General features: G+C 30.0%; 1 protein-coding gene and 4 non-coding genes across 5 annotated transcripts in view; 3 read left to right on the forward strand and 2 right to left on the reverse strand.

Moving 5' to 3' along the window:
* The window catches only part of LOC113366091 (serine/threonine-protein phosphatase 6 regulatory ankyrin repeat subunit A), a 33,997-nt gene extending 8,623 nt beyond the window's left edge, over positions 1 to 25,374 (reverse strand). Inside the window, exons 1-7 of the mRNA XM_026607642.1 lie at positions 24,976 to 25,374; positions 19,402 to 19,503; positions 12,391 to 12,492; positions 9,166 to 9,282; positions 2,247 to 2,339; positions 303 to 516; positions 6 to 202 (exon numbers count right to left, since the gene is read on the reverse strand). Coding sequence (XP_026463427.1) covers positions 6 to 202; positions 303 to 516; positions 2,247 to 2,339; positions 9,166 to 9,282; positions 12,391 to 12,492; positions 19,402 to 19,503; positions 24,976 to 25,374 — 1,224 coding nt within the window. The remainder of the gene's footprint in view (positions 1 to 5; positions 203 to 302; positions 517 to 2,246; positions 2,340 to 9,165; positions 9,283 to 12,390; positions 12,493 to 19,401; positions 19,504 to 24,975) is intronic.
* Positions 16,097 to 16,170, forward strand: Trnan-guu. Its single transcript has one exon. It is a non-coding gene; the product is annotated as a tRNA-Asn (tRNA).
* Trnae-uuc lies at positions 17,369 to 17,440 on the forward strand. The gene has a single exon. It is a non-coding gene; the product is annotated as a tRNA-Glu (tRNA).
* Positions 18,017 to 18,088, reverse strand: Trnae-cuc. Its single transcript has one exon. It is a non-coding gene; the product is annotated as a tRNA-Glu (tRNA).
* Positions 18,442 to 18,515, forward strand: Trnan-guu. The gene has a single exon. It is a non-coding gene; the product is annotated as a tRNA-Asn (tRNA).
* Positions 25,375 to 27,236: the final 1,862 nt, after the last annotated feature.

Genomic DNA, 27,236 nt, shown 5'->3' on the forward strand with positions numbered 1-27,236 from the left:
CCTACCTTGTTCGGCATGTGCAAATACACTCCTTTTTTGAAAAGCATCATAGCACAGTCTGCATGTCCATTTAACGATGCTATGTGCATTAAAGTACTGCCATCTTTGGTCCTTTCGAATATGGAAGCCCGAAATTTGTCAGCCAAAAGTTCTATAACATTTGCATGACCGTTTTCTGCTGCTAGATGCATTGGAGTTCGGTCTGTAGAAAAACACATTGGGTAAGTCTCTTTACCTTTATACTACTTTATAGTTTATAAAACGGGAATTTGACGCAACTAGTTAGTTGATTCCATTATTACCTTGATGGTCAACTATGGAGGCCGAAGCTCGTACTCCATAAAAATATTTAACCAGTAATTCGTCTCCTTCGGCTGCTGCCAAATGCAGCGCAGTCTGACCTTCGCCGTTCTGGACGTCGACACCAGCCCCGTAGTCCACCAGAATCCGTAGCATTTCCACATCGCGTCTACGCGTAGCCAAATGTATCGCCGTGTCTCCGTTCGCCGTCGTGGCCTTTAGGAAAATTAAAAATATAATAGATATAAAAGTTCAATGAATATAATTTTTGAAATATTCAATTCTACAAAAGATAGAATTGTTTTCCAAAAAAAATACAAATTCAGATATATATTTCTGTATCAATTCTAATTTTTATTACGCGATATGTCATTATTAATAACAATCGTATCTTTTACAAAATACAGATTTATAGTAGCCTTGATAATATTAGCATCGTTCTGTAATAAATTAAATTGATAATTTAATACATTCCGGACACAAACTATTCATCTATAGTTCGATGACATGACACAGCAAAGACCGAGTAAACAAAGTCTGTTGTCATGATTGCAATGTTGTATATTTATGCTGGAAATGAATTTGTAGAAATGATATTCGATTATAATACATAATGCAAGTATGTAGAAACTGATCTGGATGGGTTTAACATGAACTGGTATAATCGGTTTAATACGAGAAATAGTTGGAAATGGAGAAAAATATCATAGTTACTTAATTCATAAGATGACGGTTTGTGGAAGATAATCTAACAATATGGTGCAAATTAATATTTGAAACAAATTGACAATTTATTGACTATTGACCAATAATCCAAAAGTATACAAGAAAATGCAATTTATTATAGAAATTTCAACATGCTACTTTAATGGTACTTAATGATGCTCTTAGATCAATGATAAAATAGGTAAAATTGAATAACCTAACTTGCATAAAACTTGAAACCTCTACTTTGGGAGTTTACTACTGTTTTACTACACATGCATACATTTGCATTTATTATAGTAAATATACTAAAAATAGTTTTGAAACAGATTTGTTTGTAAATTTTCCTTAATGAATTGTTTACATGAAACAGCAACTTTATTGAAAATAAAAGTTCTATTTTATATATAAATAATCACACCCAATAAGTGGAAGTACACTCTCTTTGTTTATTTCTCATATACAAAATTTTGGTTACTATTTCTATACTTTTGTATTCAACTTTAACTGTAATATAAAAGTTCTTTTAATCAGTTACTACCATGATAAATTAATGAAAAAATTAAAAATATTACTGGTCTATCTTCGAATGAGTTGGTAGTCACAAACTGACCAAAAACTATGTATTTGCTTTACGATCAGGCGTTTTACAACTTCACATATGTGTTATTAATGAGACGTCAAAAAATTGCACTTATTGTTAAAATTGTTGTTTGACATATGTGCGATTTGGAGGTTAGATTTTATGTATGAAACGCCTGATAGCACAGATAATACATAGTTTTTGGACAGTTTGTGACTACCAACTCATACGGTTGTAGGCCCGCAATATATCAATGCCATGCATTGATAATAGCATTTCTACTTTATCCGAGAGTTGGTTCCTGAATTTTAAACCGGTTTCAATTCGTAAGAAACCGGATTTTTTATTCTATCAATAAAACAAGCTGATGGTCAAAGTATCGAATAATGTGACAGACATTAGACTATTTCAGCGTCAATTCTCACTTTATTGATGAATCATAGCTAAATCGTATAGTGTAGTTGTATTTCATAGCTTTTCATCATGAAAGGTTGAAAAAATATGTGAAAAAGAGTAGGAAACTAGATAGGACTAATTTTGGAAGAAGGATGTTTAATGCACGTTGGAGGAAACAAGGAAAATTTGAAAGAGTTACGATGAATCTTGTACATAGGTAATTTTTACTACGAGTATGTTTTACCAGTAATTTTTTTCTTACCTTGAGTTGTTCCGCCGTCTGTGCCCCCAGGAGCTCCCTGCACATGGACTGGTTTCCCGCTTCGACCGCCAGCAGCAGCGGTATCTTGCCGCGCTGCAATTGCAAAGCGTCTCTAATCAGATTCGACCACGCGTTCGAGGCGGGGGGCTGCTCTTGTTTACGTTTCTGCAGAACCGCGCCAAATTTACTGGCCAACCGGCTGAGGGCCTTAGCCGGCACTGCTTTAACCGGCTTATCGCGACCATTCGGACCCGTTTTCGACATATTTTGAATTTTTCCATTCGTAGGAATAGATAGAAAAGATGTTCTCTGTGCTAATTTGAGCCTTGCACTGACAGCACAGGTAAAGTGTTATTATTTCAAGACTTCGCGTTCGCTAGACAGTTTTGAAAGGTGGAAAACGAGCTGTTGTGATGAAATGTTTTATATTTAGCGCGTTTACGAAACACGACGGAAGAGCAGGCGCACCTCATGGTAACTGAGGTAACTGTTTTGAATGTTGATGATGTTTTCTTGACTGTTTATTCCCTACCTCCAATTCAATACGATTATTGATTCGCGACGAGACAATACAATGCCATAGCATCAAATAACATACATAAACGATACTCCTTTCTATAAATTGATTTGATTTGGTATCATCAAACGTCGAATATCTGAAACTTTAGTACTCTAAGCACGGAACTCTGAATGAAGGCAATAAACGGCGACGTACGATATCTACGTGTATTATGACGTTATATTTTCTTGTCATTACTTTAAAATGAAATCTATTACATTGTCGTTCTCAAGACATGACAATTCACTACAACTGATTACAAATCAATTAAATTTAGACTTTATCTGTTTCAAAATGTTGAGAGAATCCTTGCGTGATTATCATAATTATGAACAGAGAGCAGTTATACACGTGACGCAGAAAGTTGGGAACAAAGTTTCAAGCAATTATCGTATTCTTGATAAAGATGTGGGCTGACATTTATTGTTTCGAAAATTAGAAAGAATAATGTATCATTTCTTGTTTCTGCTAATTGTAATAACACTTTATATGTTTAATAATAAAGTTAAATAATTAGCAATGCAATTAACAATCACAATTTAGGCATGTTTATTTGAGGATGCTATTTATTCCCATAAATTAATTAATAATATAAAATGTGAGTTGTTATTTATTAAAATATTTTTTCTTGTTTTTCGGTTAGTTATTAGTAACTCTCAAAAAATTTGGTTCATATCTATCAATTTTTAAATAGTTTTATAATTTTAAATTTATTAAATTATTAAATAACGACATAATGGTTAAATTTTCAATTTTAATATTGTAGGTTGAACGTAATTTTTTTTCCATTTTTAAATAATTAAAAAAATATAAAAATGCAAAGAAGTTTTGTTTGTTTTAAACTTTTGTGAATAAAGGGATATTTTATGTATCCGAATCGTAGAAAAATAAATGTTTTTTTTTTAAATAAAATAAAATCATTTATATAAACATACATTAAAAATGGGCAGATAAGCCCACGGAAGACCAATGGTTAGGGCTAATTACGCTGTTTTAATATGTTTTATCATAATACTAAAAATAAAATTTAATAGTAATCATTTTATATTAAAACATGATTAAATAATAATATTGCAAGCAAGATTTTTGTCAATTAGTTTGTTGTACAATATTCATACAAATTTTACGGTAACAAATACTTGTCTTATTAGTTCTTTATTACAAAACTTTCGACCCCATAATACCCCTTTTCTTTATATTGATTTGACACAGTTTACATTATCGAAAACTTTTAATTGGCTAAAATTTGAGTCCAATTTCCTAAGGTGTTCTATTTATTCGAGTCGTGGTATTTGTAAAGTATTTTTTTCTACGACTTCAACACGCATATCTTTACGATTAAATGTATATTTCTGTATTTTGTATATAATATATAAACTACTATAGCTACACATATACATTTCACCTACTTACCAGTCGTATAATTAAGTTTTTATCGCTTCGGTTAATATCATATTTAATATATTAATTTAGGTCTTCTATTTTTACACGATTACATCAAATGAGAACGAAAATGAATTGCTTTATGTTTTGCTAGTGATTTGGAAGATTTATGGATAATGTTGTGTACTAATTACATACTGAAAAATTACAAATCATCATTTGAATCAAATAATAATTAATATAATAAAATATTCATTGTACTTTGTGTAGAAAAATGTTTATTGCAAAAATTAATCATGCGGTTCCGGATTTATTTAGATACCTGATATTCAATTTGGTCAATGATGAGATTTATATCTAATTTATATGAATAATGCCAAATTTGGCGAATATATACAAATTAAATCTATAATTTTAATTAAGTTCTATTACATTTACAATTATCATCTTATCACACAGAGGTCAAATATTTCACATCATAAATTAAATTTACTCTCTATCTTCAAAGATATTCAAAGTAATCGCGAATTTATAATAAATAATAACAACTATCATTCACGTTTTTTCTAAAATTGGGTCATAGTTATCTTTCATATATATTAAATCGATATAATCAAATCAAATCAGTTAATATGGAATTGAAATGAAAAATTTCATGGCTTTTCTATTGTCGAAGAAAAACGATTATTAGTTGTTCGCATGAGCTGAGATTTTATACGCGATGATGTAATCGCAAAATAATGTTCGGGGAGTGAATCACTTTTAAGGTGAAAGTAAAACACATTTTCTTTATTTTTTCGAAGAAAACAAACAAATATTTCATGACACGCCTTTTGAATTATGCTGAAGTAATTATGCTATTTGCCTGTGAACTTTGACTTAAGGTGTATGCCTGTGAACTTTGACTTAAGTTAGTGTGCACTTTTTCTGATATTATCTTAATATATTTTATGAGAGATAGACTAATATATTTTATGTTTTTAATTTTTAGTATTTATTAGTAATTTTGTAAAAAAATGCTTATGCGATAATTATAGAAATTCTAATTTTTGTATTGACTTTTGAGGTGTAGGTGAAACTTTCTTTTATTCTTCTTGTCCAAGAAATAGATTATCCCTAACAAATATTTTATTACACGTCTTAGCTTTAAATTTATTTCAAACTAATTTATAGTTTTTGAAGTATTTATGATTATTATAATACGGTGAATTTTAATTTCATATGAATCAAAGTTAAGAATTTCATTTCATTACATATGAATCAAGTTTAGTTTGCACTTTTTAATTTTAGTTAATTATTTTTTTATATATTATTACTTTTTTGCATTTATACAAAATTGGTTAATACTATACATTGTATAGTAAAAAAAAACAATATTTAATGTTTTTTATTAATCCAAGTTTAATCTCACCGAGTTAAATGAAAACATATGCATTTTTCTAGTATTATCATAAGTAAAGTTTTATTTGTTTAAAAGTACAAATATATATTTTTTAGGGTTTATACAAGCATTGTATCATTATTTTTGATTCAATATTACATCACAATTTTATTATTTATAACTTGCATAGGTAAAAGCAAAAAAAAAATTAAATTTAAAAAATGCATAAATTAAACTACATAAATAGGTTTTTCATATTCATTTATCAAGATCTCATTTAAAATTAGATAGAGTCTTTTTAATACCATATGGAAAATGCACGTTTTTTAATTTATCAAAATTCAACGTGAGACTATTTCTCAAAGAAAATCTATAATACTTGAGAAAGATATGAATTCTTATTGGAGTTCAAAGAGCTTCTCTATAAAGTTCAGTTTTTATTGGTTTTATATAAAAAATATCAAAGTCAGATTGATACTACGCTTTTCTTGTTTTATTTTAAAATTTACTTTGATACTTTATTTTAAAAACTTATTATTTTATTTTATAGCCTTACTCTAATATTTCTTATAACTTTTAATTTAAATTTTTGCATTAAAATTTGCATCTGTTCGGTGGCTTCGAATTTATATATTTTCCTTTAGTAGAAAATTTTCCATTTATTCGCAATGCCCAAAATATAAGTGGAAATTCCAACCCCGTGATATTTAGATAGAATATGTATTCTATTTATAATAATTTATGTATGTCTTGCCCTATGATGTTTTCCGTTATTTTAGAAATGATACAATCAATTGTTTGACTTATGTTACGCGTTTTCATCATACAAACATTTTGTAGTAATTCGTAGGAAGTTGCTTTGTTGAAGTTGAATAAGTTTTACAACTCGTAATTCGAGATATTGCATCTAAAACTTTTAGATTTGGATAAAAGATAATTTTATCGAAAAGCTGATATTTTTTTATTATAAAAATTAATTAAAGTTTTGTTGTATTTTTTCTACATTGTTTACTATTGTATTTCATGAATTTATTACACACTTTAAATCTATAACAAATTACATACAGAATTTTCCTTGCGATTTAAATCGTCATAGCTTCTCAAAAATAGTATATCTACATATATTTATTATTCAAACACTAATATTTATTTATTCCTAAGAAAGCAGTATTATTAATGATTAATAATATTTTAAATATTTAAAAATTATGATTAATTTCAAATATTTTTTAAGCAAATTTCTATATTTCTAGAACAATTATTTGAAGCTGTATTTTGGAAAATTATTGTTTCAACAGCTATCGATAATTGGCTATGCATTTTATTTATTTGAATGAAGTTTTGATATAAAATTAACCTTGTGATTATGAAATCTGCTCGTATATTATTAAAACATTTTTTTTTTCATAATATTTCCATTTTTCCCCGATCCGTCCACACAATATCATTTCAATGTGTGGGCGATTTAAGCTTACTTCTGCATTACTACTGTTCCATCGTACCAAGCTGTGACAAGCTCCCGGCATGGAGCTAGCCTTTAGTCCCCCAGTGGTGCCCCCAACGCACCATCCCTCTTAAAATCGAACCCCCAAACAAGGTACCGCCGATACTGCCCCCAACTGAATTCTCATCCCTTTCGGATACGTAGTTATGGAAATTTTTCTGATAAATGCGCATTGAATGTTGACAAGGGACACGTGTTTAGAATTGAAAATAAAATATTTGTTAATAATATACTTATTAATTATTTTTGATACGCCGGCCTATATAATCTAATATAAGATTAAAAATCAGTAATTTTTACAAACATCAAATTTTTCAAAAATTTGATTTTTAATCTAATGATTTTTTTAGTTATGTAGTATGTTGGATTATTCATAAATATGTTAAATTTCATTTTATACTTTAATTTAATTCAGTTCTAGTTTTTTCTAAATTAAAAACTTCAATAATCAAACCAGAAAGCTATATCATCATCTTGATGTTTTCTTGATGTGATTTTAAAATTAGTTGTTTTATGATATTATAATTTAGTTCTTTGATTATTAAATCAGTAGGAGAATGTTAGAATGCTTAAAATATGCCTAATTTACTGCCACAAATACCATGTTTCCTTTATTAATTCTTTCAAAAACGTTTAACTCTTTTCTTCCAAGTTGATGTTGTAATTGCAAAAGTTCACCCTGTATTTTTAACTGCCGCGTTTAAAAAGTTTGATGTTTATTACACTTCTTAGGTATTTAGCGGTAGAATTTAACCGCAAATGAACTGTCTTGTTAGGAAACACGTGTTTGTTGTTTACACGTGCAAATAAAACTTTAGAAGAAGTTTTCGTGATTATTTGAGTCATTTGTAATTAATTTTTAAATTAATATTCGAGGAAATGGGAATGAATTTAGGAATTCAGACTGCTCCATGGTATTCGTGGAAATAAAATACTATAAGCATTTTTTTTAAATTAAACTGCGTTTGATATACTTTTTTCTAATTTAATACACAAAACGATATTTAAATTTAAATATTAATTCATAGATTACATAGTAATTAACTATTATAGCAAAAAAACAACAATTATTTAATTTTTTGCATTATCGAACAGTATTTATAATTTCACTAGTTATTTTGAGAAAATTATTTTTTTAATTTTAATTTAAAGTTTTATCATTGCTTTTATGAACTCATGCAATAAATTCACTATTTCACAGATATTTGAGTAAAAAAATATTAAAATTATACATGAGCTTCACGGGCTTTTTTTTTTGTTTTATTATACATAGCACCTCCCCTGTTTTTATGTGGTTTGATGTAGTAAATAAATATGTTTTTAGATTATTATAACAAAACATAATATTATTGTTGGTATTAGACAATCACATCAGATTTAAATAAATTCATTGTTCTTTCTGACAAGGCAAAGCTCAGATTTACTCTTCTTGGATTTTTATAAAACTTTGCATGAGGTGAGAGTTGATAGTCAAATCGAGGAGTTTGAAATATAATAGGTCTAGGAGATATTTTATAATTTTAAAATATAATTGATGTTTTAAAAAACCGTCCAATGTATATCGGTAGCTCGGTCAGTTTAGGCACTTGCTCCTAAGGGAGTTAAAAGTGATCAAGTTCAAATTCCAGCATGACATTATTTTCTTAACTTCAATTATTTTTTTATAATTAAACCACTTTTCATTGCCTATAATATTTTAAGCTGTTTGGTTTTACTATCAATTCTATCACTATGCAAAGTTTCATCAAAATCCCAGGAGAGTTACCCTGAGGTTCTCCTTGTGAGTAAAAGATCCTTGTCCATCGTATAATAATATTTATTTATTATTATTAGGAATTATAAATTATTGGTGTTTTCATTTTGAAAAATTGTTTTTTTATCGACTAAAAGTGTGAAATAAATTATTAATAAAATATTGTCAGTAATAATATTAATTTAGTAAGTATTAATAAGAGAATTGTCAACCCAATCTCTATCGTTCGAAACGACAATTTCTTGATTTTTTTTTAATTTTTAGATTGTCGTAATATGTATGTATTAGTCGTATATTAATTTATATTCGGTTATTTTATTTAATTTTGATTTTACTTACGGCGTCAGCTTTTGTTCTGATGTCTTTTCCGGCAGCCGTCAACAACGCTCTCAGGATATTCGTGGCGATGCCTGTCTGTCGCGTGGCCACTAAATGCACAGCCGTCTGTTGCTTTGTCTGCAAAAATAGAACAGAAAAAATATTAAAAGAAAATAACTAAGATAAATATACCTTTTTGACTAAAAATAGCTCTGAGTGGTACCATTTAATTAGCAATAATTAAAAAAATTACCAATCAAGAGTCCTATTGATTACATTTTTGCGAAGGCAGGATTAGCGGTTTTGGAGTTGCAAGAAAAAATGTTAAGAAATCGAAATTTAGTGAGCTGAAATGAGCATTACAGATTAGTGGACACGTGAACAAGTAGAAAAGTGGACAGGTAAATAGGTAGACAGGTAGATAAGGAGACAAGTAGACAAATATGGAGACGGTTAGATAGGATGGCTGGTTGACAGGTATGCATGTGGACAGGTGCAAATGTAATGTAAACATGTGGACAGGTAGGCAAGTATAAAACTAAATAGATTGACAGCATTGACACTTAGACACTTCAACAGGTAAAACAAGTAAACCGTTAGACGGATAGATCATAAACAAATCAAGTATTTATTGAGTAAATCGATTATTTACTCATGTCGGGAGTTCATGCAACTTGCCTTAAAGCAAAATGCCACTTCACTTGGAATCATGTAAAGTTAATAATTTTAACCATAATAATCTATTAAATAACCATATTTATATTATTATTACCGATTTTATTCCCATGATACCAAAATTTTTCACAAACCATAACATAATCATTTCTATCGTCTAAAGTTACTTCAACCCTAAATAAAATGGGTGATTCTAAATATACATATTCATATTAATTTTATAGTAAACACAATTTATATTATTTTCTTGGTCATATTATTATTACCAATTTCAATTTACCACATATTATTATTACCACAAATTTCCACAAACCATAACATGATCATTTACAAAATTCGCCTTCGACCCCAAAAACTCTGTCCATCCCGCGCGCTCCTGAATTTAACCATCGGCACCAGACAAAGACACGTATATTGTAATGTCAATCGTTCCGATTGTCAGAAATTGTATTGCCCATCTACTTACCTCACATGCAGGATTGTTTTGTTCACACAAAGGTATTTATGTTGAATCAAACTCTGTACGTATATCTAGTATAATAGTCTGACATATAAATATGCACAAATATTTGCACCTGATCGGATCGCTATCGATGCCGCGATTGAAATAAACGAAAGGGTTGCCGATATCGCGATACCGATCGCGCCAAGAAATAATGGCCAAGTGGCGGCTATGGAGACGATGGTAAGGAGAATTTCTTGGAAGTAGGATTAGAATATTTGTGTCATTCAAGAGAATCGGTGGTTAAGTCGAATTGCTGCCACAAGTGACACGATTAACTTTCCCTAACTCTAATTATCTAATTCGAGTAATTGCATTGAAAAACTTGTAGAGGAATCAATTTCAAAGAGAATTTCTTGAATTTTGGATTAGTAGTTAAATCGAATTTCGGCCACAGGTGGCAATGGATGTTTCTCTAATAAAAGAAATTTGCAGTGACAAATTTGTAGTGGAGACGATGTTAAGGAGATTTAAACTAAAACTATTATGAATATTTTCATTTTTCACTTTTGCCTTCATTGATCTAAGAAATATAGAGCGCTTTTTGGTAGGTGTTAGTTGTTCTAAAGTAGACACGTTGACGGATATGATTGCAGTTCAAAAGTATCGACATTTATGTAGGGTTGGCACAATATTTCATCGAAGAAACTTTATACTTCCAAGGATTTTCGAAAACTTCATAGGAAGTGCTTCCCAAAATTTTATTCGAAGGTTATATGTCAGCAATTTAGAAGATATGGGTAATTATCGAGTTTGGTACAAGTTCTCAAAAACCACGAAAAGTAATAAAATATGGTTGAGGAGCATTTACTTACTAAATATATTTAAATCGAACATATTCCTGATAAACAAGTAAAATGACTAGAGGTAAATCTGAATTGCAATTTAAAAAAAATATTAAGACCTTTATGATTTTAACGTATAAATGAAATCTTGAAAGTATTATAACAAAAAACGACTAACCAGAACTAATGAGAAAACTCTTTAATAACTGTAATATAATAATATAAATAAAAATAAAAATCATTATAATAAAAAAAATATGAACCAAAAAATATGATATTAGATTTCTCGATTGTAGCTGTGGTGTAGTATTTAGATTTTGATTTCAAAATATTATTTCTAAAAATTATAACAGAATACTGTTTAAAATCGTAACAAATCATTTTTTACCATTTTTTATTGCACAATCTCCAATATTAGTAATATCATTTCTGCCTCGAGAAATGATTTTATATCATGATTGAATATCGGCGTGAATCGTACGGTGCCATTCACGGAACCAATTTGCACCTACGTTTCTGTCAGTACAATACGCATATTTTATCGATGCCATAAAAATATTCGATTAGCTTAAAAGAATTGCTTTATAGGTGTTATTTATGGGTTTAAAGAAAATTGGGTCATACAAGAGGGATGATGGTGGATAGATTTATTAATGGTTTCAAAAACTAAATTATAGACCATATTTTAAAATTATTTGTAAATTAATTTGAAACTTAAAAGTTTGGTCTGAAAATTATCTGTTTATAAACTAAATACATAGGAAAAACTGGGGTGACAGGGTACAGTAGTGACAGTCGTCTTAAAAGCTAAGCTGTACTGGTTTTGACATAGGGTCTAAAAGGGAGAAAGATGAAGTGCAATTGTTCGAACAAGTGTCCATTATTGTTTTCAGTCAGTGCCTAGCATTAACATGATCTGTAGAAAAAGCTCTTGAAGAGTCAAAAGTAGGTTTTCGTGTTCGAATTCATTTATTAATAGCTATTATTTGTGTACAGATAGATCACTTTTTTGTTATTTTGCTATATGTTGACCATTAGTAGTTTTACCAGCAATTAGTTTTGTTAGATAATTTGTTTCCAAAAGTGCGCGTTGGATACGGTAGTGACAAATTTTGTGGGTACGGTTGTAATATGGGAGCGGTAGCATTCGAAAGGAAAGGGTCAAAGCCATTTATCCATTATTAAGATATCACATTCGCTAACAAAAATTAAAATCTCTCGGTATGTCATGAATTCCCTGTAAGCACGTAATTCTAGTGCATTTATGATGCATTATTAACTTACCCCGCCTGTTGCATAAGGGTCGACACCCCTCTTGGATAAAAGCAGTTTGACCAGGTCATCTCGCGCGTGCATTGCAGCCAAGTGCAGGCAGTTGTAATTGTCCTGGGAAAAAAGGAAAATTAGCATTTAATAGAAGAAATAAAATTAAGTTGTATAATAACATGATTGAAACACTAAGAATCATAAAGGATAATCGGAAAAATTAGAGTATGAGACATAAACATATATATGTCTATTATATTTGCCACCATTACTTTGTTCGCCAATCTTACAAATTTCCATTTTAATTTTATCACGGTGACATGTGTCTTAGATTTTTCCTTCACCTTAATCGTTCCTTATCAAGACATGACACAATCTGGATCTTAATGATAATTTTAAGCTAATGTGCTGAAAGTGACTATGAAAGATTGCGATCTTTCAGGTTCGCCACTAGATTTGTTTAGGCACTGTTTTTGCCTTGAACCGGTGGTGTGTTGTTCAAGGTTAATTAAAAATAGCTTTATCGTATTGTATTTAAATAGTAGTAAATAATCTTTTCTATCTATAAAATATATATATATATATGAAGAATAGATGATTTTTTAAAGTATTTATTGGCTTCTTCGGTAGAAATCAAAAGATTTCTGTAATATAACTATGATAAACCTATTTTATTTTTATACTTCTACAATTTATTCTGAACTTTCGACTGCATTATCAAAAAGCCGCAGTGCAATTTTGTTACTGCGTTCGGTCGCCTTAACAAGCCATTAATTACCTCTGGCCTGGCAGAATTACTGATAACGAAAACGATTGCATAACAATTACTAAAAGTTTAATTGTTGGTTTTGGCAAGTAAACTATGTTTAAATTGTTAACTAAAAATAAGCAAACCTGTTTTTTTATTCATTTTTGTATGATATTTCAATTTTATGTAATTACATTGCACGACTTTCAAAACGCATCAACAAGTTTATATTGAAGTCAGTAATTATAAAAAATGCTAACATAATTTGTATTTCGTCATTTCTGCATATCAATCTGGTAATTACTTTGCTAGTTTGAAGCTATTTTTGCAACAAATGCCGAACAAAGTATATATTTTTAATTATATTCTAGAAATTATATGATGTTCGAATGAATCAAAAATAAAGTGGCCCTTAGACAAAAGTTAATACTGATGCAAAGATTCTAAATCGACAAGTGGTTTTTGTGGCTTAAATTATTATTTTCTTATTACATGTCAACATTTTTTATATTTATTCCGTTACACTTTGCTGAAAATTATAAAAAACTGTTTTAATTGGGCAACGTTTGCGCTATTAGCAGTGTTATTTTTTATCGGGATTTTTATCTTCTCGGCATGCATGTTGGAAAATTTAATACATATGGAAATACAGCTAATTGTTCACGTTTCAAAAGAAAAGGTCGGTTTGCAAGAAAACTCAGACGATGGCAGACAGCAATTTCCGTTAGAATAAATTTGATAGCCTAAAAATTGGTTTGATATGATAATTTGTATATATCATTACTAGTAGGAAAAATATCATGCATATATTACTGGAACTAGGACGAAGAAATAAGATTGTACACGATATTGATGATTGCACATTCAGGGTTGTTTTTAATAACAATTTAATTTTGTTCATGAAAAATTGTTATAAATAAATAATTTTAATGACAAGGAGTTGATCATAATACAATTCAAATAGATTAAGACGGTAGTTAAAATAAAAAAAAATAAAGTAGAATTTTTATGGTAGATTCGTATCAGATTTCAAACTCTTACCCAAAATTATTATTTGCTATAAATATTTTTTCAATAATTAATGCTTATATATTTTTTCTAATTATCCTTTATAATTATACAGAATATTGATTTCATTCCAGCTTTTGTTTTGGCCTTGTGCTGCTTTTCCTTTTACTGTTCCGTTGAGAGAAATCAATTTCTTTAGAATAAGTCACGTAAGGCAAACTTTCATTCACCATAAATCATCTCATGAAAAATCTAGATGACTTTTTTCCATGACAAACAAAATATGTTGTTTAAATAATAATATAAACAAATTTGCAGAGATTTTGTTTACAATTGTACATTTACGTACAATGACTTGCATGCTAAATTATGCATCATTAAAAGTTATGAGATATTTCGCAGGTTATCTGAAGAGTTTTATGTAAATAATTTTATGAGAGAAATTTTGACTTCAAAACAAATTTATTATATTTTTTTCTGAATAATTTTGAAAAGCAAAGTAAAGAAATTGTTAATTTATAATTATTTATCTAAATCATTTTCTGATAACAAAAGCAAATGTTTTGTGGGTTGTTCTAGTGACAAACTAAAAAAATGTTGATTCGAGCACCAAATTTCTAATATTTCACTACTTGCTTATGCATTCATATCAAATTTTGGCAATAAATTAAGGACAATTGTCTATCACTATATTGCTAAAATTAATTTTTGGATTAAAATTTACAAACAGAACCTCAAGTTTACTCTTTTGTGATTTTGATGAAATTTTGCAAAGTGATAAAGTATATAGTAAAAATGAAGTCCTTAAAATATTATGGGGCTATGAAAAGCGGTTTAATTATAAAAATTAATTAAAGGATAGGCTGTATTCTTTCAGTCTTGATACTTTTTTATGTATGCCTACAGTGTTTCCAGACAGATATTTTTAAAATACATATATTATTTTTTCATTCATTGGCTCAGATGAGAGCTTACATGAGATATTTGTAGGACTTTGAATACGCCTAAAACATTGCAACAACTCTCATCTTTGTGTGTTCAATGACTATTTCTTCTGATTGAAACCATATTTCTGTGTACAATTGTACATTATTTCCCAGTAATATTGTTTTATGAAATATTTCACGTCACATTCATTGAATCCACGTTATCACGCCATGGAAGTCTTAAGGGATTTGGAGGTCGGCTCGTTTTTATCATGTTCTATGATCTTTTAAAAGTCGTACTAAAGACCATGACCGCAGTCTGGTTGTTCTAATCAATCTCATATTCTCAAACTTTTTAATATTACATACTCTGTATGTATTACATTTCCGGTTATTAAAAAGTTTGAGAATATGAGATTGATTAGAACAACCAGACTGCGGTCATTATATTTTAAAATTGCTATGTAATTCAAATTGGATAAACTTAGGTTCTGATTTTTTAAAAATAAACTTAGGTTTTGATCTTATTTTCTTTTAAGTTCATGAGCTTGAAAAGAAAATTATTATATAATGGTTGCAACGGTTTAGGTTTTAACATGATTATTTTACTTTTTGGAATATTCAGGAAGTTTATGATTTAAATGCACAACTCAATACTTCTGAAGTAATCTAGGGCAAATGCATGTTTTTACCAATTATCTAAAAAAAATTGAACATTTTATGTTCCGCAGTTGCATGTGCCGTGGTTATATATTGAAAAATATATTTTTTCTTCGAAATGGGTTAATTTAATTTAAATGCTAAAGAGGTTAACACTTGGTTTTGTCTTTAAAAGACATTATCATTTTAATTCATGCACTATGTGCTGGTACCTTGAACTTTTTACATTTCAAGTACCATAGTCGTAATCTTCTGTGGCGATAATGCCAGATATGTGCGATAAGAAAATCATGTGTTAGCATGTTATTGTTAAAATTTATGTGAATTCTCGCAATTGTTTAAACCTCAATAATGTGGAAATCGGGGAAATGAGGCTCTCGAAGCCTCCGTGGCGCAATTGGCTAGCGCGTTCGGCTGTTAACCGAAAGGTTGGTGGTTCGAGCCCACCCGGGGGCGAATTTTTTTACAATTTTGTAAAATTTTAAATAAAAATACTATTAATTATTGCTGCTATATGCTGATCAATAAATAGTCAATTTTGTTCCAAAATATTTTTATAAATCTTATATAGTATACTCGTCAGGTTAAATTCCGCGACGTACTGGGAATCAAATATTAGGTTGTCAAATATCTCCCTTCCGCTTTTTTGCTCTTGGTTTATAATACAAAAAGGCGGAAAGGAGATATTTGACAATCTTATATGATCTATTTTTCATAAAGTGTAATATTTCTGACGACAGAAATGACCAGAACTCATTGATGTCCAAAATACTGTTAAATTATAGCAATCTGTGCTCAACAATATTATAATTTCGTCTTCTGTTCTGTTCTGCCTCGATAACCTTTTCTGCTACTCAATTAGCTAAAGGTTACCATGACGCATATTCAGCCCTGTCATAAAAATTTAACGAACAAAGATTTATTACTTTAAATTCTTATCGCACCGATTTTCATAGTGCGTGCAATTACTCAAAGAACTGCATTAATTAATCATTCTATGAGGTTGTAAGATTTATAGATTCGACATGACAAAGCAAATTTAATTTCTGAAGAAACATACAAAAGAAATTGCAATTTATAACAATAGTATGTACTATAGTACAATTCTACCATTCAGATTTTGCTTTTAGTTTATTAAATATGATTGAGTTTACAGTAATTGTGCTACAAATTACTTGTAATTATTCATAATGATCATGAATATGCCGCGCCTATAATTTGCTAATGTATGTGAATACAGGCATCGGTAGAAATAAATTTTAAAGGAGTGATTTGGGAGCTAAAATAACACTTACAGCTTATTTTCATATCAATTGTACTATTAACACATTAACAAAATGTAACTAATTGCACGAGTACTGTATAAAAATATAGACGTATATGCAGGTAGTCATATATGTCTGATTACTTGCTCATTGCCAAATGAATTACAAATCTTACATTTATTTCATGATGTTTTAAATATAATTTTTCTTAAAATCAAGTAAACGAGGAAATGTATCTAAAATAAAAAAAGACTCAAATATTTGCAATTGACTTATTTGTTCTGCCTCTCTTATATTTTAGTAAACTTGTGGTGAAAAAAAACTCTTATATTCTGATACAAAGATACCGTTGCTGAAATTCTGCTGTAGTTAAAGCATATCCCACACAGTCCCATATGGTCTAGTGGCTAGGATACCTGGCTTTCACCCAGGAGGCTCGGGTTCGATTCCCGGTATGGGAATATTCTTTTTGTATTTACTATACACTACATATTTATGCACTTTAATAATTTTGCTAAACTGAATTAACATTTTAAAATAATAATTAATTTTATAACTTTTTTGCATTTTACATAAAAAATTACATATTGCTAAAAACAATTTTAGCCAGACACATTTGAGAAGAAAAATGAATATCTATTTAAAATTTGAACAGGAAATATAAATATAAACTAGGGGATCGTTCAAGTATTACGTAAGCCGATTTATTACAATTATTTACCCCCCCCCCATCCCCCTTGTCAGCAAAAGCTCTTACCCCCTACCCTCATGCTTACGTAACCTATAACGTAATCATCATCCAGACTCCCCCGCCCCCCAAGTCAACCCAAAATAAGCAAATCAACAACCCCCCCGTCCCCCTATAGTGATTACGTAATACTTGAACGGCCCCTAGATATTGTTAATTTATTAAAATATACGCATATATTTCTTTAAAAAAAGTATTAATTTACACGTTTAAACTATATGTATCTAAAAATTTTTAAAATATGAGCAGATGTAGTGTGTTATTGTTCAAAAAGTTGGATGCAAAAATATTCCCATGCGGGGAATCGAACCCCGGCCTCCTGGGTGAGAGCCAGGTATCCTAACCACTAGACAACATGGGATACATTAGCGAGAGCTTAACAAAGTCATGTATTCATGCGAACGATATGAGAGCGAAGGTTTGAAACTCATCTCGAAAGAATTGATTTCTGCTAATGCCGTCTAGTTGTACGCAAAGCTAGCTCTATTGGTAATTTAATAATTCATAATCCAGGGAATAATCAATCAAATTTAATCATTTTAAAATATCAGGCAACTGTAAATTTTTTTTTCAAATAGATTTCACATTTTTAATACAATACACGCAAAATTCAGTGATAAGGAAACATATGTGCGATAAAAAATCATGCTGTAGCATTTATGATCTATTTAGCCTCAATATTGTAAAAAATTTATTTAGAAGACGCTTTTCCAAGCCTCCGTGGCGCAATTGGCTAGCGCGTTCGGCTGTTAACCGAAAGGTTGGTGGTTCGAGCCCACCCGGGGGCGAATTCTTTTGGAAATTTACTTATAATTGCTATTATTTTGTTCTAAACATTTCTGTATAATAAATTAATGATTGAGTAGATTTTAAGTAATATATATTTAATTTTCTGAATTTAACAATATAATTTTCATTTAATATTATAAAATACCCAATTGTAAATACATAAGCACCAATCAATGACGATCTCAAAAATGTGCTTTCAATTACCAAATTTATTTAAAAGACAGAAGAATTATCAATTATCTATATATCTATTAAAAGTGTTAATGATGAATTTAATGTCTTCGTCTGATTTGTTCAAAATGAGTTAATTTAGGCAAAAGATTACGCCCTCGGGTGGGCTCGAACCACCAACCTTTCGGTTAACAGCCGAACGCACTAGCCAATTGCGCCACGGAGGCTGCTGAAGTTTAGTGAAAAAATACCGAGATCCTCTCGCTATTGTAGTAATATTTCAAAACTATTTCTGGTAATCATATGAAAGTATAAACATAATTATAATTTTAGAGATTATTTAATTTTTTAAATTGTCAAAAACTTTTTTTTTTCAATCCTACAAATTTAGATTTTCACAGATTGCATCATTAAGTCATTATCATTAAGTCTTTTAATTCAAGCTTAAGCTCACACTAAAATATGTAAAATTAATATGTAAAAAGAATTGAACGATTCAACGATATAAATAATAGTTCCTTAATAAATTGTTTTTTTTTTATAAACTTAGTAGAGAGACACTGGTATTTTAGACTAATCGGATGAAGCCTATACGCGAACGAGCTCCCCAAAATGTTTTAAAATATATAATAATTTATCTGAATATATAAGTAACAAATGATAAATAATTTGGTAGTTGTAGTTTTAGTTATTTGTAAAAAGCTATGAACTTACATTATTCCTGGCTCCGACATCTGAACCCAATTCTATCAAACGATCTATTACAGGTGTTCTGTTTTCTTTAACTGCATACATAAGAGGTGTCATTCCGGTTGCCTATAAAAAAATAATATTTATTATTCACCAACTAATAAATAAAATATATAAAAACGCTCATCCTATTACTAAAATACTCATATCACTAAAAATACTCATTAATTTCACAGCATCAGTATCTTTTTTAAACATTTATTTTTTTATAGTTTTCTATTGTTAATTAAATTTATATACTTCATAATTAACTCATAATCCATATTTTACAATCTTATTATATTACTTTCACGAATAAGCAAACTAATTACTCCAAAATATAATGTTAATATTGATTCATGTCATAGAATGATTGCAATTGATAAAATTTGAATTACAGTCAATCATTTATTATACAAATATTATTTATACCCCGTGCAAATGATTAAATTGAGTTATTGTTTTAGATACTGATTTAGTTGAACACTTACTTAAATTTTTCAGCCATAGGTAGTTTTACTAAGTCTTTAAAAAAATATATTGCAAAACAAATAGATGTATATGGATTTTATCAATCTGTTCAGAAGAATCATAATTTTTTAAGGTTTTTGTATTGGCATAAATAAAATAATTTGATAGTAAGGTTAATAAAGTACAAAAAAGTATATTTTCCATAACGTTAAAATTAATTTTCTTATATGCAATCGATTTTTGATTATATTTTTATATAAATCTCCACATTTATAATATGGCCCAGCTACAAGTCGTTTACCCACATTGCTAGACGGTCGTTTACAGTGAAATTATACGAGTCGTAACTGATTATCAAACTGGGTCAAATGAACAAAGCTCAGCTAAAATAAACATTTGTTCAATTTCAAGATTTACTTTCTCATGAATGTTCATATCGATAGAGAAACTACTTGTTATGCATGTAGAAAATAAACAAAAGAAATAATTTTATATAAAGTTAAAAAAAAACTATATGTAACTGTTTCAAACTAATCTATGTGGAGTGGACTTTAGTGTGATTTTAAGTATGATGTTGACGGTTGTAATCATTATAAGCAATCAATTAGTGTAATTTTTTTTGGATAAATATAAAAAGTTCAGCACATTAGCGAAATTAGCTCGAATAGAGATTGTTCTATTTATGGATTTACAGTCGATATTTAATGACGTTTTTGGTCTATATTTAATAACCTAGAGTATTTTTTATAAAATCGTGATTACCTCACCGTGCATAATCTAAGTTAATAGGCAATCACTTAAAATTATTAAAATAAGGCTAGCCTTTGATCCGAATCTTCTATGCATGCATATGCGAATTTAATGTTTTTTCAATGCAAAATGTAATTCTTGTTGTGCCCACAGTAATTTATGATCTTTCGCACGTAATGTTTAATTCTAAATATAAATGTGCACATTATCGAAATAGTCTATAATCCTCAATAGAGTAACCTTGCTGCAAAAGACCTAGCATGTTCGTTTGTAGTTACATTCAAGTTCTTAATCATGTGGCCAGACACTCTGATTTAATAGCAAGCTTGTTTCAAGAAACATAAAAAAATTGATATTATATAAACATGATTACTAGAAGAATATTTTGCTAACATTTAGCGCTTTTAAATAAATATGCGGTTTGAGTAATATATATAAATAAAAAACTAGTGGGGTGTATGGCATCGTGTCTTAAGGAAAATTGCTGGAACTTCCCGTACCGTAACGGAATGTTCGAGGAATACTGAATGTTTTTAAATAGATTATTATTAATATTGTAACATTGTCTAATATTTATAACAATTATATAAACTGAATTGAAAAGTTGGAATTATTTGTTTAAAGTAGGTATATTAGAACTATGGACAGAATTAAAAATAAAATCTGAATTATTTTCGATATACTAAAAATTTTTTTTTTTTGGAAAAAAAAGTTGAAACAAAAATTTGTTTTTCCAAAATCACTTATTTTGTTAAAACAAGCAGAGAGTTCTTTGAATCATTTAAATCGGACGCTTAGTTCTCTTAAAAACTGCCATTTTTCACACAATTAGCTCCGTATCTTCGAAATGGCTAGGCCTGCCTTTGCCAAAAACTAATAAACACTTTTCCCAATCATTACTAATTGAATGTTTTTTAGATCATTCAAATCGGATGCTCCGTTCTCTCAAAAACTCGATTTCTATTTTTTGCATTCTTTGCTCTTTATCTCCGTAACTGCTAAACCTGCCTTTGCCAAAAACTAATTAGCTCATCTCCCTATCAATAGGAATCGAATGTTTTTTGAACCATTTAAATCAGTTGATCCGTGCGCCCTAAAACGTGACTGGAAGTTTGTATCCATACATACATATACACACACACAAATCCATTTTTTCTGAGGTATGCCAAAATGTTCAGAAACCTTCAAATCGTCGAGAAATGTATAAATTTTCAATTTCGATTTTTGGCCCATTACAATAACTTACCCTACGGGAAGTTAAAAATAAAATGATCTCATTGTAACACAAAGGTCCAATTTGACTTTCTGTAACTATCATGTCTAAACCAAATACATGACACAAAACACGTATCAAACAATCAACTATCAAACTATGTATATTCAGTGAAATTCCCAGTCAATTCCTAATTATATAAATATGTTTTTTGTTATATTTTTCTAAGATTAGTCATTTGTTCTTTTTTGCCCCATAGGCGGCGTAAAATGGAAGAGCCATGGGACAAGCAGTTCCAATATATTATTTTTAATTTTAATACTAGAAAATAATAGATAAATTAATCAATCAATGCAAATTATAAAATTATATTAAGATAAACTAAATAAAAGAGCTCAAAACCAAAAACCTGTTAACGATGTCTTAAGAATCACCACGTTGGCTCATTACACACCTTTGGCCTTCTACTTTAAAATGGCATTGTTAAAAAGTTCTATACTTCACATGTTTTTCAGATAATGGTGGTAAATTTTTTTGCCCTCAGATCTTTAAGCCCTTTTAATAAAAGGTTACTTTATATCCCCAGATAATCCTCAGTTAAAAAATCTTGAAGAATTCAAAATAATCTCTACCCAGTACCGTAAGTTTCCTTCTCAGGGTCGCGCGCCTTATGCTCGGGCGTGACGTGTCGTCCGCGCCCGCCCTTGACCAGCCGAGTTCCAGAGGGCCTTTACGACCCTATAACCAACTTCCGGAACGGAAGTCCGAACACAGAACCGACTGCACGAGATCTAGGTCACAATCGCTGAGCAATGAGAATTTGTTCCTATTGAGAGAAAATGACGAACAGACCTAACACAATAAATCGCCCCGATTCATATTTAGGTTGCACGTTTCTAATATTGTATAAATATTAGTTGGATTTAATCATAGGACACGTGGCACTCGATTTAGTAATTGAATAGTAATAAGATTTTTAAAAACTGAAAGTTGATATCAGGATTTTTGAATGTGACGGGAAAACAATAATATTATATCATTGCTATAAATTGAGCTAAGGAAGACTTATGTAACGTGGGTAATCTTTAATAATTTTCGTCTAGGTCTAAGCTCTCTGTTGAAAATAAGTTGCTGCTATATAAATCAATCATTAATCCAATCTGGACCTACGGAATTGAGCTCTGGGGATGTGCTTACAAATCAAATATAGCTATAATGCAGAGAACTCAGTCAAAAATTTTACGTACAATTCTTAATTCTCCGTGGTACATAACAAATGAAACCATTCAACATGAAAACGGTGCAATTAACGTTCAAAAAATTCAAGGAAAAATACAAACGCAAACTGGACTCACATTCGAACCCATCAATAGTTGACATTACTCAACATTTTGGTATAAGGAGATTGAAACGACAATAGCCTTTAGACTTAGTCTTAGATTAGGTCTAATATAATATTATCATATTAATTGTTGAACTGAGAAGATCTCATTGGAGCTCTTCTTAGACATCGCTCTTAAATATTGTCATTTTAACTCATAGGAATCTTTATGTATTTTTGATTGCTGAATAAAACGAGTTAAAAAAATAAATAAAAAAAAGATTATGATTACTCAAGATGAAATAGAAATGTAATGGTAATTCTATTTTATGGACCTATCTTCGTATGAGTTGGTATTAATGAACTGAGAAAAAGCTATGTACACCTAAAATTTAACTTAACGTATGTGTTATTAACAATTCATCAGAAAGTTGCACTTATGATAAAATTGTTATTTAAGAACTGTGCATTTTGTAGGTTAGGTTTTAGATGTAATATGTCTGATTGCATTGCAAATTCATAGCAAATTTAAAGCAAAAAGATCGCAAATTCTTTTCTGATATAAAGAGTGATACCAGAGTAGCAAAGCAAAACCTTTAAGTATAGAGTAATGTGTTTCTTTTCACAAACATACAGACCTAAAAATTTATCCTCGGAAACTTTCGCATAAAGATAAATATTTAAATTTGCCACATACCGACGATAAGACAACCCTTTCCCTTATGCATTTAAATCTAACCTATAAAAAATCTCATATTATTGCAAGTAACCCTTGCACGGGGTCAGTAATATTATAATTGCGGACTCTACATCGTCTTGAGGCGGTTCAATGCACCAGTGCAGTAGCCCCACTCGCCCATTGTGTTTATGCAAAGTTATTTCGATTATTTCGACCACCCTCCACTCCACCCTTCGTTATTTCTGGTAGATGCAAATATAAAGTATAAATTTAGCTAATGAAAATTCTCGTTAAAAATATGTGACTTTAAGATATGTAGAAATATTCGTAAAAGCGAAATTGCAACTTGCACGCGAAATGTTGACACATATATTACCTTAATGGTGCATTTCGTCATCTAATTTTAATGAGTTGGTATATAATCTTGCTTATTTATTTTTTTATGGTATACGGGCAAAATATTTTACAGATAGTAGCAAAAATTTATAATTGAAACAAGTGATTGCTCTTTGTTGAAGATACGCCTGGATTATATATTTTACGTCCAAATGATGCAATGCGTTTAAGCACAATTTGTTATGAATGTTAATTATATTTGCCACCAAATTCATGGTGTTGAAAAATCAGGGATTTTGAATATCCAATAATAATTTCATTTTTCTTTAATTCGGAGCGTATATTGCAAGGGACATTTTAGACTCGGGATCTATTAGACTATTTATGGTAAGTTGGTTCATAAATTTCAACTTAGTTGGTGATTTTTTTTTTGTAATTGAGTATCATTGATGTCAATACCACGATATCGAATCATGGATTTATCATTGAATGTGATGAATATTTGATCTATTCAAATTGCGCCTGAATCGTTTTACTTTCATGTCAATAGTTTGTATCTTATTATTAGCTTAAATTGCAGCATAAGCCACAGGCGATTAAAATAGTTATTTTTTCTGATTTCGAAGGCCAAATCCTGGATAAAATAGAAATATTATAGTAATGCTATGTTACGGGTCTATAATCGTATGAGTTGGCAGTCACAAACTGACAAAACACAATGTATTTGCTTGCGCCATCAGACGTTTTACACTTAAAACCATTTTTTTTTTCTTATTTCTGGTAACTTACCGAATCAGCAACCCCCGCAAGCGGCGTAAGATTAGCTTCTTCCCCTGCCGCCGCCACTGCTTTTTCCAAAGCCTTAAGCGCATTGTCCAAGGGGGTCCATTCCCCCTTTTGGCACAACATAAGCACCTTCTGCGCCCCATCTCTCGTGACTGCTCCCGCACTTTGGGGCTTCGAAGGCGTATCTGCTCCATTAGCTTTATCATCACCATTTTTTGAAGCTCCATTATCATCTTTCCCTGCTCCCGAGTCTGATGGTCCAGCGTCAATTTTATCGTCATCGTGACCGTTGTTGGCAGCTGTAGTCGGTTCTTTGACGTTATGAGAAGTTAAGGAGGTTATTTGTGCGGTTGCCTTCTTACCGCCTCCTTTTGCGCCCTTTTTTCCACCGGGCTGAGACATTTTTTAGCGATTTGCCATTTCGTCTCGTAATTTTCACCGGCCCAGGGACATAGTAGTAAAAGATTATTTTTGTAATTTATTAACTAATTTTAAAGTTCTGATTTTAAATAACCACGTCAACACATATTAGTTAGCTATTATGATAAGTAGCACAAAAATAGCAAGATGTAACAATATTGTCTATAAAATTTGTAGTATTTATAGTTTAACACTTTAAGTCTCATTTTGGTAAAAGTTTTGCATTTCATACAGTCATCAAGGTATTAAATGGATTAACCCATGAATACATATAAGTTAAATCGATTAACCCATGTTTAGTATCCGATGAATCCAAAAATGTACAAAAGTTCATCAGAGTTTTGTGTTGTTTCTAGTTTTTAGTACAAGATTTGAACACATTTATAATTATGATTGAATACCTGGGGTGATTTTAAAAAATTATGTAACTAGTTAATGTTTTATTATAAATTGATGTGGAAATAAGTGAAATTTAAATAATTTTATTCCCAAACAATGTTTCAAGTTAAATCACCTACTCATCCCCGATTCGAACATTCACATTTTTTAGTTCACTTGTCACAAAGCACTGTCTTCACGTAATCACCTCGCAAGCCACTAGCAACATAAGTCCCGAATCGTTGGCGTTTATCGACATATCATTTTTATGAAGTCGATGGCAATTTCAATGTATCCTATCGCCTGATCGTCTCCACAATAAACAACCGCTCTGACATGGTAACCAGGCGGGAATGTGTTTGTTCTTTTTCGTTTTCGAAATCGCGGCGTGTTTTCTTCATTGCTAAACGTGCATCCCCTCCAAGTCGAGGCCGTATTTAAATTCGTATCAAACCACCTTAGGCCGCCCTCGACGTGCCGACCCCCTTACAGGCTGCTGCGATATAGACCGAGGCGAACGTCTTGCCTTCGAGCTTTGAGGGAAAGGAAAAGCTACTAATAATATTGCATGGATTGTGACGAATTAAATTTTCTGGGAAATTGTTGATTTAATCAATTTTATGAGTATATGCAGTTTATCATTTTATTTGATACATAACATTTGACTTATATGCTTTTATTGTAGTTTTATGCATTTCATTATATATCGTTATCAAATATCTATGCACCATTATTTTAGAGGTATGATAAAATTAATAAATTTCACCAGATCACATTAAACGAAATGTTATATAAACTAATTTAATTTTACATTATATTTGTTACATATAACATAACAAATAGTGGATTTTCTTCATTTGAATTGAGTAAACGACAACTGTGTAGAGCGGAGAAATATGAAAATTCGTGACTCGAACCACATGTATTTTAGAAAAGCACCTTTTTCTTTCCAAAGCAAAAGCATCATGGAAAGTCTATATTGCACGAGAACTTGCCAATTTTTTGACTTTGTTTTGCAAGATTTTTGAAGTATAAGTTACGCGTTTATTTACTGTGAATTTCTATATATATACAATTTTTGTTCTATATTTTAAATACTTATTTTCTATATTTTCTCTTTATATTTTATTCTTGTGGCATTCATATTCTGCATGTTACGTTAGAATTACGTCAAATACGTTAGAATTACGTAAGGATACTTCAGAGTACGTTAGAATTACGTTAGAATACGTTTGCAGTCCTATAAATCAGTTATAAAATCAGTGCAGTATTTATGAAATTATATTGGCAAAAAAGTAACAACAAAAGGATTGAAAAACATTGACTCAATGGAATCAAGCTCTAATTTTTATTTTCTTGAAAATTGCTTTTAAATGTTATTTTATATAAGGTCACGATAAGTATGAGTTTGAAATTTCAACCTATTTTTATATAAATGCCACTTTTTTCTTGTTTTTTTCTTGCTG

Source organism: Ctenocephalides felis, unplaced genomic scaffold, assembly GCF_003426905.1.
Source record: "Ctenocephalides felis isolate EL2017-DRISC unplaced genomic scaffold, ASM342690v1 CF-g0.4_SCAFFOLD_01170, whole genome shotgun sequence".
Lineage (NCBI taxonomy): Eukaryota > Metazoa > Arthropoda > Insecta > Siphonaptera > Pulicidae > Ctenocephalides > Ctenocephalides felis.